The sequence below is a fragment of the Canis lupus genome, chromosome 11, assembly GCF_011100685.1.
Source record: "Canis lupus familiaris isolate Mischka breed German Shepherd chromosome 11, alternate assembly UU_Cfam_GSD_1.0, whole genome shotgun sequence".
NCBI lineage: Eukaryota > Metazoa > Chordata > Mammalia > Carnivora > Canidae > Canis > Canis lupus.
Genome location: NC_049232.1, coordinates 20,032,784 through 20,045,440, shown reverse-complemented (window position 1 = coordinate 20,045,440; position 12,657 = coordinate 20,032,784). Strand labels below are relative to the sequence as shown.

The 12,657-nt window shown below is 35.2% G+C and overlaps 1 protein-coding gene and 1 long non-coding RNA gene across 8 annotated transcripts in view; one reads left to right on the top strand and one right to left on the bottom strand.

The window, feature by feature from the left end:
• The window catches only part of FNIP1 (folliculin interacting protein 1), a 155,207-nt gene that overhangs the window by 82,737 nt on the left and 59,813 nt on the right, over positions 1 to 12,657 (top strand). For all 7 annotated transcript variants that reach the window (XM_038552083.1, XM_038552085.1, XM_038552082.1 and 4 more), the window contains 3 exons: positions 7,150 to 7,284; positions 10,245 to 10,345; positions 10,761 to 10,835. In XM_038552083.1, coding sequence (XP_038408011.1) covers positions 7,150 to 7,284; positions 10,245 to 10,345; positions 10,761 to 10,835 — 311 coding nt within the window. The remainder of the gene's footprint in view (positions 1 to 7,149; positions 7,285 to 10,244; positions 10,346 to 10,760; positions 10,836 to 12,657) is intronic.
• The window catches only part of LOC119873883, a 50,244-nt gene continuing 43,868 nt past the window's right edge, over positions 6,282 to 12,657 (bottom strand). Inside the window, exons 3-4 of the long non-coding RNA XR_005366656.1 lie at positions 9,783 to 9,867; positions 6,282 to 6,440 (exon numbers count right to left, since the gene is read on the bottom strand). This is a non-coding gene — a long non-coding RNA (uncharacterized LOC119873883). The remainder of the gene's footprint in view (positions 6,441 to 9,782; positions 9,868 to 12,657) is intronic.

Below are 12,657 nucleotides of genomic sequence, written 5' to 3'. Positions count from 1 at the left end.
TAGATATTAGGTTCGATTGTTTATTTGAGATTTTTCTACTTGTGGTAGGCCCATATTCTTATAAACTTCCTTCCTTCTTAGAACCTCTTCTGCTGCATCCCAAAGGTTTAGACCATTGTGTTTTCATTTTCATTTGTCTCCATGTATTTTTCATTTTCTCTTTGATTTTTCAGTTGATCCATTCATTGTTTAGTGACATGTTATTTAACCTCCATGTATTTGTGTTCTTTCCAGATTTTTTTTTTTTGTCATTGATTTCTAGTTTCATAGCGTTGTGATCTGAAAAGATGCATGGTAATGTCTCTCATCTTTTTGAATTTGTTGATACTTGTTTTGTCATCTAATGTACAATCTCTTTTGGAGAATGTTCCATGTACAGTTGAAAAGAATGTGTATTCTACTGTTTTAAGATGGAATATTCTAAATATATCTGTTACATTTCTCTGGTCCATTGTGTCATTCAAAGCCACTGTTTCCATGCTGATTTTCTGTCTGGTTGATCTGTCCATTGATGTAAGTGGGGCATTAAAGTCCCTTACTCTTATTGTATTACTGTGTTACTTTCCTTATATGCCTGTTATTAGCTGCTTTATGTATTTGGATGCTCCCATATTGGGTGCATACATATTTATAATTATTATATCTTTTTGTTAGATTCTCTTTTTTATTATATAGTGTCCTTCTTTGTCTCTTGTTACAGTGTTTGCTTTAACATCTATTTTGTCTGATATTAAGTATTGCTATACCAGGGGACAGGGGATACTGGCCTTCTCTAGTTGATTTTGTTGGGGTTCTCTGTGCCTCCTAGATCTGGATTTCCATTTCCTTCCCTAGATTTGGGGATTTTTCAGCTATTATTTCTTCAAATTTTCTACATCTTTTTCTCTTTCTTCTCCTTCTGGGATCCCTATAATGTAAATGTTATTATGCTTGATGGTATTTCTGAGTTCCCTCAGTTTATTTTAATTTATAATTATTTTTTTCTCTCTCCTCTTCAGCTTAATTGCTTTCCATTATTCTGTCTTCCAGGTCATCCATCTGTTTTTCCATTTCCTCTACTCTGTTCTTCCATCTGGTTTGTTTTTAATTTCAGTTATTGATTTCTTCATTTTTGATTGGTTCTTCTTATGTTTTTAGTCTCTTTGTCAAGAGTGTCACTAAGGTCCTCTATTCTTTTCTCAAGTTCAATGAGTATTTGTATAACCATTACTTGAAATTTTCTTTCAGGCATGTTACTTATCTCCATTATTTTAGGTGCCTTGCTGTGATTTTTTTTTTTCCTCTTCCTTCATTTGGCATATTTCTCTGTCTCTTCATTGTCTCTGTTTTTATGTGTTAGGAAAGTCAGCTATGTCTCCTGCTCTTGAAAGTAGTGGCCTTAATGAAGAAGAGGTCCTGGAGTATCCTGGAGTGCAATGTCCCTTGTTCACCAGAACCTGGAGCTTCAGGGATGTTTCCTATGTGCATTGCATGTACTCCATTGTTGTGGCTGAACCGCATTTGCCTTTAGTCCAGTTGTGTACTATGACTCTCTTTGCCTGTTGTTGGCAGAGTTTGGTTCCTGTGTTAGTGGGCCAACCTGGGGCTGCTATGTGCGTGATGAGTCAGACCAGCCATTTTCTGGAGATGTGGTAGCGTGGAACTGCAAAGGTGCTTTGCCTCTGCCATCGTCAGAAGCTAACGTCGGTGGATGGGGCCTGCAGTCAGACCGGATGTCTGCCCTCTGCCCACTGCTGGTACCTCAGTTGAACTGATGTGTATGGTTGTCTTAACCTCTCTCTTTGTAGGAATCACTTTGAAGTGATCCTGGCCCCTATTAAGGCCGCTTGCATATTGCCAGGTTTGTGCACCACTTTGGATGTGCTCTGGCCAAGGGAATATTGGAGGAGGCAGGTCTGCAGGAGAAAGCAAGGGCAGGTTTCCTGCTAGTAGCCAGGTTTGGATAGGTCTGTGGTGTGTGTGTGGGGATCTGAAACCAGGTCTGGTTGGAGAGGGGCATGTACGGAGGAGAACACAGGGGTGGGGTGCTGTCTTATGAGTTGCAGTTTGTTGGCCCTGGGCTATTTCCCCCAGGTGTCTGCATGTCTAAGCTGGGGGGCGAAGGGGGGCAGTGATGCTGGAATGGCGCCTGCCAGCTCCTTTGTTCCTGGAGAAGTCTTCCAGGGAATCCTTGCCCCTCCCACACATGCTCTGAGATTAGTAAACAACTCTCCCTCCCATCTACCCTAGGCATTTTTTAGACTGCTGTATCTCCATGTGTGTGGTGCTGTTTCTTTAAGAGCAGAGGCTCAGTTTCCTCTGCCCTTCACTCTCCCAGAGCTGAGCCTACTGAATTTTGAAGTTCTAGGTGTGAGGTTCCACTGACTATAGTAATCTGCGAGATTAGGTCACTGGTTTTTAAAAGCCAAATATTATGGAGACTTGTCTTCCTGTGCGGGCTCCCTGTGCTTGGGGTGCCACACCTAAAGGTCTTTTTTTCTTATACCTCTTTGAGCCCACAGTGTCCCTCCTTCATGTGGACAGTCCTGTGGTCCATACTATATAAGTGCTGATTATTTATTTGAATTTCAGTTGTGGTATAGAATCATGAAATAACATATAGGAATCATGAAATAACATAGGAACATGAAATAACAGTTATGTACCCCCATATCTTCCCTCCTCCCATCCGCTTCCCCTTTCAGAAAATTTAGTCCTAAAACCATTTGGTAGGGCTGAACACTAATGTCAGTTGTTGGAGGTGTGGTGGCCCAGAGCAGAGTATTGAGCTCAAGTAAGTTGAAGAGGGCATCTCCATAAGGTGCTACTTGATACAGGATTGGATAGGGAAGATACCCATCTTGGCTGTCTGAGCCAGAGGAAAATGTCCAAGCACGTGAGGGAGTGAATATGAAGAACTGGTTTCATATGAGGCACTTGATTAAATAAATATATAGAAAGGATAATGAGAGGCATGTTTTTTTGAATCTTAGAAAAGGGAGTTGTCAAAGGAACACAAAAGCCAGCTTGAAGGGGCTGTCACTGGCTTAATAGGGAAAACTCTAGCATAAAAACAAATAATGATAGCAACAGATTATAACCTGTTGAATGAAATAGGCAACCATGAGTTTATATAAACAAATTGAAATTTTGATGAGAAAAAGTATATATAAGGCATATAAACAGCATATGAATTTCACAATCCTCTCCCTAACCAAAATATTATTAATGACGAAGAAGAGTTTGTTTACAGTGATCACTAGATACTGATCACTAGTATCAAGAATATTATCATTAATGGGCATTGAGATCATATGTCACATGAAAAGTGGCTGTGTTGTGGTTGTGTTGAGAATGTCCTTGTTTGTAGGAACTACACATTTCAGGTATTGATATTTTAAGAGTTCATAGTACATCAGGTAGTCAACTTCCATTTGGTTCAGAAAAAAAATTTTAGAACAAAAGTTGCAAATTGTGATTATGTGTAAAAAAGTTAATAAAAATTATAATCCATTTATAGAAAGCCAGGTTTTTTTCAGTGATATTTATAGCTTATTTTTATGCATTATTAGAGTGTGTTGTTTTTGTGGGTTAAGTATGGCATCATTCCTTTAGGAATGAAAGTAAGATAAAGAAGGAAAACAGAGTCCTTTTTGTTCTACAGTGGTGCTCATAGAAGGCCTGTCTACCTGAAAGTTACTGATTGTGCCCTGTCCCCTCATAAGACCATATTTCACTGAAGTTGTTGCTGTTTGGATTCAGAAAAGCCTTGACTTCAGAATGGGAGAGAGAAAAGACACTGGACAGCTGGGGAGTTGGTAGGAGAGAAGAAGGGTGTGTGTGCGTGTGTATGTGTAGTAAGAACTTTTATGTACACTTTTATGGACATGTTTATGCTTTAGTCCTGAAACTGATGTATGTTTGTCCCTTTCCTTCCTATAGCAAATTGCTTCATGGTTCAGAGATGGATATACAGAATTCCCTCAGCCTGGAATATCTTTCTAGCCCTCCTACTTTTCTTTTCACCTTAACTCCTTTGCTTTTTTCTTTTTTTTGTAGTCCCAGCTTAGATGTCACTTCCTTGGTCTCCCTAGACTAAGTTCTCTCTTGAGTGGTTCAATTAAACATCATTGATCCTTAACCTCTTCATTTTTTTAATATGGGGATAATAATAATACTTCATTGAATTGTGAGAAGTAAAGGAGTAACTATATGTAAAATGGAATAGTACCTGAGTAAATAGTAAGTGCTATATGAGTTAGCTGTTGCTAGCATAATTGGACATATTTGAAATGTATATTTCATTATACATATTTGTCTAATTATTTGTTGAATGTCTCTTCCTCCCATAGAGATTGTTAGTTCCATGAGGAAAAAGACTATTTCATTCAACTCTGTTTCTTAGTTACTGATACACATAGTACTGATACACATAGTACCACGCTTTGTTAACTTACAAAATGGTGGTCTACAATAGGGGATAATTCAGGCCCACTGAGTTTGGGTTTTCCCCCCAGTTTTATGGAGAAATAATTGATATTGCTCCATAGGTTTTAAATGCACAGCCTTATGGTTTTATTTACATATACTGTGAAGTTATTATCACCATAGGTTCAGCTAACATTTATCTTCTCATATAAATAGAATAAAAAGAAAAGGAAAAAATTGTTTATGATGAAAACTGTTAGAATTTACTCTCTTTAACAACTTTCCTACGCTATCATATGGCATTGTTATCTATAGTTATTGTGTCGTACATTACTATCCTTTAGTACTTATTTATCTTATTACTGGATATTTGTACTCTTTATTTTTTTTTTTAAGATTTTATTTATTTACTCATGAGAGATACACACAGAGAGAGAGAGAGAGAGAGAGAGGGGCAGAGACACAGGCAGAGGGAGAAAAGCAGGCTCCGTGCAGGGAGCCTGATGTGGGACTAGATCCTGGGTCTCCAGGATCACGCCCTGGACTGAAGGCGGCGCTAAACCGCTGAGCCACCTGGGCTGCCCATATTTGTACCCTTTGACCATCTTTCTCCAATTCCCCTCCCCCTGCTCTCCACTTCTGGTAACCACAAGTCTGAACAATATTTGTTTCTCTCTGTCTGAGGTTTTGATTAGCATAATGCCTTCAGGGTCTGTCCATCCTGTTACAAATGGTAGGATTTCCTCATTTTTTTACAGCTGAATAATACTATGTGTGTGTATATATATATATATCACAACTGTTTTATCCATTTATATGTTCAGATAAGAACTTAGGTTCTTTCTATGTCTTGACTATTGTAAATAATGCCATGAACATGGGGATGCAGATGTATTTTTCAATGAGTGTTTTTATTTCCTCTGAATGTGTATTCCCAGATATGGAATTACTGGATTGTAATGTAGTTCAAGTTTTAATTTTTGGAGGATCTTCCATGCCATTTTTCATAGTGCTGTACCAATTTACAATAGTGCACAAAGTATCCCTTTTCTCCACATCCATGCCAGTATTTGTTATCTCTTGATTTATTGATGATGACCATTCTAATAGGCATGAAGTGATATCTCATTGTGGTTTTAGTTTCCATTTCCCTAATTATTAGTAATACTGAGTGTCTTTCATGTAAACCCAGCTAGGTTTTGCCTTTTAGTATATTATAGAACCTACTAGTTCTTATAACCTTGGTGAAGTTACTCTCTAGGCTTCAGGTTTCTTATCAGTTAAACTGGGTTATAATATCTACTATCCTGAGTTTTATAGAAAATCTGCTTAAAGGCCTATCATTTTGATGGTGATCATTAAGTGGAAATTTATTAAGTTGTGGCCACAAATATCAGTACTAAGAATATAAATATTTTTAATAAATCTCTAAATGAATTAATATAAATGGAAATATCTAGTAAGATTCCTGACTCCAAAGTAGGCATTGAGTTATTTCAGTAGGCATTCAGTAAGCATGTGCTAGTTCTAGACACTGTGTAGGGCACTTTATTTATTTATTTATATGTAAGTATGTAATGAGAATACACACACACACACATACATGTCCTTTAAGTGTCACAAATACTCTATACTCATTAGGTAGGGTTTTTGTCTCCATTAAATACATAAGCTTAGAGAGGTCAGGTAAATTCCTAGGAGCCAGGATTTAAATACGTGTCTATTTAGTTGTAAAGTCCTTCTTTTTAGTTTATCATGCTGTCTCTTTACATTTTTGGTTAGAGATAATTTTGGAATTATCATGTGTTCTCTTTTACAATGCCATTGGTGATGGTGGCAAGTATAAAATTAATTGGTCTTCAAAAATTGTGATTTTAGTCAGATTACTACTACTGAAAACCTACCTGAGTTCTTTTTATGTGGAAGAGTGTATATACTCGTAACTGTGATAAAGCACCGGAATACTTTTAGGAGTATCAGAGTCTTTGGTGGATTGCATCTTTAATAATTGTGAGCAGTGGAAGCTTTAGAACCTTTTGGGGAATAAGAGGAAAGCAAGACTTTAAAGAAAAAGGAATAGAAATACATGATTCTTTCATACTACACTTTTGTACAACCTTCTGGTCCTAAACTCAGCTATTACTAAAAATTTAACTGTTCAATACATTAATACATTCTTATCTCAAAACAATAAACATATGTTCATATATGTTAAGACACCCCACACACATTTAGTAAAATATGAAAGCTTCATTTGCATTTCTTCTCCCATCCCTACATCTCTCCATAGAAGTTTTTTTTCATAAAAATGTGTTACTTAATGTTAACTTGTAATGAGTGTATTATTATATTTAAATGAATTAATGTTTTAAAGTTTCTCAGTTTTAATTTCTTATTTGGAAAAATATTGATATAATTCACACAAAGACCTGAATGTGGTTTGAGACCAAATAATTCCAAAACTGCTACAGTATATTAAGTCACTAGTAATGAATATTGTACGCCATAATAATCTAGAAAAACCATCACTTGATAATGTTGGTGAGAAGAGCACAATATAACATCCACAAGAATAGAAAACAGTCCTGGAGAAAATGCAGTAAAATGCACTCACTCTATCAAATCACTCTATTTTGAGTTATTTCATACTTGGCTTTTTCAAAAGTTTTTAATACTATAATTAAACTTATATATGATGAAAAGTGTATTAAAATATGAACGGGCATAATATCTCTATTTCAGAAACTCTGTAGTGATGCTCAAGTAAAAGTCTTTGGGAAATGCTGCCAACTGAAACCTGGAGGAGACAGTTCTTCCTCATTGGATAGTTCTATGACTTCATCTTCTGATGTAAAAGACCAGTGTCCTAAGTACCAAGTAAGATCATTGATGTCATTTATTTTTCATTCATTCACAAATATCTTTGAGTACCTACAGTGTGTTGTGTACTATCTTAGAGACTGAGGATACAACAGGAGCTAGTCTTTATCCTCCTGGGGAGGCAGGTAGTTAAACAAGTAAGTTGATACATTTTGATAAATCTTAGGAGAAGTTCAGAGAACTATAGCATAGATAGCAAGGAGAAATTTCTCCCTTTCCCAATTCAGATTTTTGGGGCTACCAGAATAATTAATTTTAGATAATTTTAAATTATTGAAATATGAATATAAACATAAAATAATACAATTTGGCTGTAGTGTGAAATTAAAGTATGATTGGAAGTATACACATGCAGAAATGGGCATTTATTTATATTTTTCAGAAGTAATGTGACCCTTCTTTTTAAAATACAAAATTAAACAAATTAGTACTTAATGGGAACTTCTGTATAAACTTGTTATATTTTATGTAAGATTGTTTTCAGACAATGTCATCTATATGAATTTATTTGTCTCATCCAGCTTGCATGAATGAATCACAAGTATTTTATATTTAGCAATACCAACATAGAATTCTGGGCCTTTAAATTATTTGTAATTAGGTAATTACGTTTGGATGGGAAGAGACCCTTCTATCATGTCAATGTGACAGTGTATGTGAAAGATCTCCAAAGTTTTTCAAAATCTAGATACTACTAGACTTTTCTCCTGTCTTCCCCGTTTCTCCTCCAGCTTAAGCATGATACTTTAGTAAATTCCTAATAGTGTTATGCTGTGTGACTTCATCATATTTATACCAGTTTGGATGTTTGCTGATTTGATGAATTGTGTAAACTTGTATTTCAATATGGTCCTGGAAATACGCTTTTTTTTTTTAGCAAGAGACATTGAATTATTATAGCATATAGTTCACTACACTTGATAAAATGTGATTTTGGATAGCTAGAACATGATCTTTGATTTATACAGATTATTACAGATTAATAGCATCCAGCAATAAGTAATTTTTAAAAATTGGCCTTTTATATAAGGGCCTTATAAGGCATAAAGGTAATAATAGCACTTTTTAAATGAGAACTTTTATTACAGATTATGTCACATTAAAATATATAACATGCTAGTGACATGATAATTATTTCATATGTATTAGAGCAGGCAAGGAGAATCTTTACTGGCAAACTATATGGTTTTATATAATTCAAATACCAATTTATTTTTACTGTATTTTGCTTCCTGAGAGCTTGTTTCTAGTTTTTGTAGTAAAATCTATAAATTCTGTGATACTTAAATTCATAATAATTTTGAAGATAGGCATTGATCTTTTTAAAAAAACAACAAACCTTCACACTTCATCGCTAAAAAAATTATTTGGCACTGTTTCTAAAATGTTGTTCTTAGTACCCAAACCTTTGTGTTTTGAAATAAAAATTTTATCTTAACCAGATACATGGATGAGTTCTTTCAGTAACTAGGTATATAAAAGGTGATTTTTGTCTTAAACACTAGCTTTGTGTCTTTATTAAAACAAAATAAAGACTACATGGCACCTTAAGAGAGAAAAAATAATATGTAAATGAGTATATATAAAAACTAATACAAAATAGTTCTGTATAATGAAATAGATTGCTATTTGAAGATGCTTAAGAGAGATAACAAAGGTAAATGTAGGTTTTTTCTAGCCCAGGTGGGCAATAAATAAGCAGAAGAGTGGAAAAATCCCATAAAAATAAAAATAGTATGCAGATGTATTCCCTGGCCTCCCATGTAAAATGGAGGTCTTCATCACTTTATTGTTATCACCAGAACAGTCTTTTTTAAAGTATTTTTTTTAAACTCCTACTAATTTTTTTTTTATGATGGAATGGCTTAGTGAAATTCGCGAATAATACTCAATTACTGACTTCTATAGTTTAGGTCCTATTCCTCATCACTTATTGTATAACTGTGTAAATTAGGAATCGCTATTCCTAGGGATTATTTTGTTCTTGTGACAAGAAGTCTGAAAGGCCCTCTGAGTATGAGACATGGGCCTCGAGATGGCTTTAGAACCCAAGGCATCCTTATCTTTCTACTTAGCCAGAGTTAATGTGTAATCTCATTGACTGGGCTTTTGTTGAATGCATATAAACACATGAATTCTGAAAGCTGCTACTCCAACCATTAGTTTAACCCTTTGGATGTAGAAACCAACTGTCAATTCGTCTACAAGGGAGGCTATGAAATCCACTTTTTTATTGTTGTTGTTAGGTACATTGTTGCCCTGAAACATATGAGACCTCAAAAAATAAGGAATAAGATATATTGTGGGTAGTTAGTGTTATTGACCACAGTATCTAATTAGTAAGTAAATGTATGAGTTCAATTTCACCCTTTTTTCTGACTCCTAAATGATGACAAAGAGGAATGGAAAGGAATAACTTCTAATTGGATTTCTTTGAGAACAAGACATTCTAATGTTTTAAATAAGTCCTTATAAAAAATAGCAAAATAAATTACCGTGTTTGTAGATAGCTCTTTTGCACAGTAGGAGCGGTAAAAGCTGTACTGCATGTTCACTGAATTGAATTTCTTATTTTCTGTCCTGGAAAAACATTGCATATGTATGCACGAGATGTAGTTAACAGTCAGTGTTCATTTAGGCATTAAGCATTATTATAGTAGCAAAAACCTGGAAGTAACCTAAATGTCCATTAGTAAGGGAAACTGTAATTTTCATACTGTAGAATACTATGCAGCTCTTCAAAAGGAGTCTTTGTATAACGATATGGTTAAGTCTGTAACACATTGTGCAATGAAGAAACTCAAGCTATAGAACATTGTATACAATGTAGAATCACTTTTTTAAAGAGTATATAGAATTATAAAGAATAACTACAGCAAAGGAATTTTCAGTAGAACTCAGGATTTGAAATAGGTTGTAAATTCTGCAGTTCTATTAATGTTACAATTATTTTTTAGGGTTCTCGGTGCTCTTCTGATGCCAATATGCTTGGAGAGATGATGTTTGGCTCTGTAGCAATGAGCTACAAAGGGTCCACCTTAAAAATTCATCAGATCCGGTGAGGGCTTTTCTGATTTTTCATAATCCATTTTAGAACATGTAATTTTTGAAGATGAGAGAATTCCCTGTAGTCTTCACATAGATTGAACATGTCAGACTTACAGTGTTTTATGGGGTTCATGCTGCTTCATGACTGTTGTAACTATGGAGTGAAATCTCTGTGATTTATGTCTTTTTGTGGGGGAGAGGGGCATAGAGAGAGGGGGAGAGAGAATCTTCAGCAGACTCCATACCATAGCATGAAGCCTGACACGGAGCTCAATCTCCCAACCCTGAGACCATGACCATAGCCGAAATCAGAAGTCAGATACTTAACTGACTAAGCCACCCAAGTGTCCCTAATTTGTAATAAATTGAGAAGTTCCTTGTGTTTTAGTTTTGATCTCTCTCTGTCCATTTCTTTTCCTTTGTAGTTCCCCTCCACAACTTATGCTCAGCAAAGTTTTTACTGCACGAACTGGCAGCAGTATCTGTGGAAGTCTCAATACGTAAGTGATTATGAATGCTGAGAAAAATGTATTATTTAGGACATGCAAAGCATGAAAACTAACAAACTATTCTCAGGGTTGCAGTTTCAATTGAATTTTCTTCCATTGCTTAAATCTGAAAGTTTGTGGAGGCTAGACTTTTTTCTTTTAGCTTTATTGAGATATAATTGACATGCAACACTGTAAATTTAATGTGAGCAACACATTTATTTAATATGTTGCAAAATGATTACCACCATATAATTAGCTAACTAATACCTCCATCTTGTCAAAATTATCGTTTCTCTTTTGTGGTAAGATCAGCTAAGATTTACTCTCTTAGCAACTTTTTTTTTTTTAAGATTTTATTTATTTATTCATGAGCGACACAGAGAGAAAAGCAGAGACACAGGCAGAGGGAGAAGCAGGCTCCATGCAGGAAGCCTGATGTGGGACTCGATTCCAGGACTCCAGGATCATGCCCTGGGCCGAAGGCAGTCGCCAAACCGCTAAGCCACCCAGGGATCCCCATCTTAGCAACTTTCAAGTATATAAAATAACAGTATTATTAGCTATCGATAGCATGCTATACATTAGATCCCAGAGCTTACTAATTTTATAACTGAAGTTTATACACTTTGTTACCTCCCCATTTCCCCTACTCTCAGCCCCTGGTAACCACCACCCTGCTTTCTGTTTTTCTATGTTCAATTTTTTATATTACACATGTGAGTGATACTATACAGTATTTATATTTCTCTGACTTATTTCACTTAGCATGATGCCCTTAATGTTCATTCAGGTTGTCTCAAATGGCAGGATTTCCTTTTCTCATGGCTGTGTGTGTGTGTATGACATTTTTATCCATTCATCTTTTGATAGACATTTAGTTTGTCTCCATTTATTGACAGTTGTCACTAATGCTATAGTGAACACCTGAGTGCAGATATCTCTATGAGATCCTTATTTCAGTTCCTTTGGATATATATCTAGAAGTGGGATTCCTGGATCATATGGTAGTTTCTATTTTTAATTTTTTGAAGAACCTTCATACTGTTTTCACAGTGGCTGTATCAATTTATATTCCCACCAGCAGTGCCCAAGGGTTCCTTCTTCTCCATACCCTGTCCACCACTTGATATCATTTCTTGTCTTTTTGATGTTAACTATTAAAAAAGGTGTGAAGTAATACCTTTTTGTGGTATGATTTGCATTTCCCTGATGATTAGTGATGTTGAGCATCTTTTCATGTACCTCTTGGTCATTTGCATATCTTCTTTGGAAAATTGTCTATTCAGTTCTTCTGAATATTCAGAAGTATTAATTTTTTTAGATTTTTTTTTGCCATTGATTTTTGTGGATTATTTATATATTTTGGATATTAACCCTTCATCAGATAAAGGATTTGCATTTTTTTTACCATTCCATAGATTGCTTTTTCATTTTGTCAGTTATTTGCAGTATAGAAGCTTTTTGTGTGATGTATTCCCATTTACTTATTTTTGCTTTTGTTGCTTGTGCTGTTTATGTCATATGTAGAAATTGTTGCTATGACCAGTGTCAAAGAGCTTTCCCTTATGGTTTCTTCTAGAAGATATGCAGTTTTGGAGTCTTTTGTTTATGTCTTTAATCAATTTTGAGTTCATTTTTGTGAGTGGTATAAGATAATTTAAATTTCATTCATCTGCATGTGGTTATTCAGTTTTTCTGTCATAATTTTTTGAAGGTACTATCTTTTCCCTGTTAAATGTTCTTGGGTCCCTTATCAAATACTAGTTGACTGTATATGCAGGGTTTTTTTCCTGGGCTCTTGATTCTGTTCCATTGGTTTGTGTGTCTATTT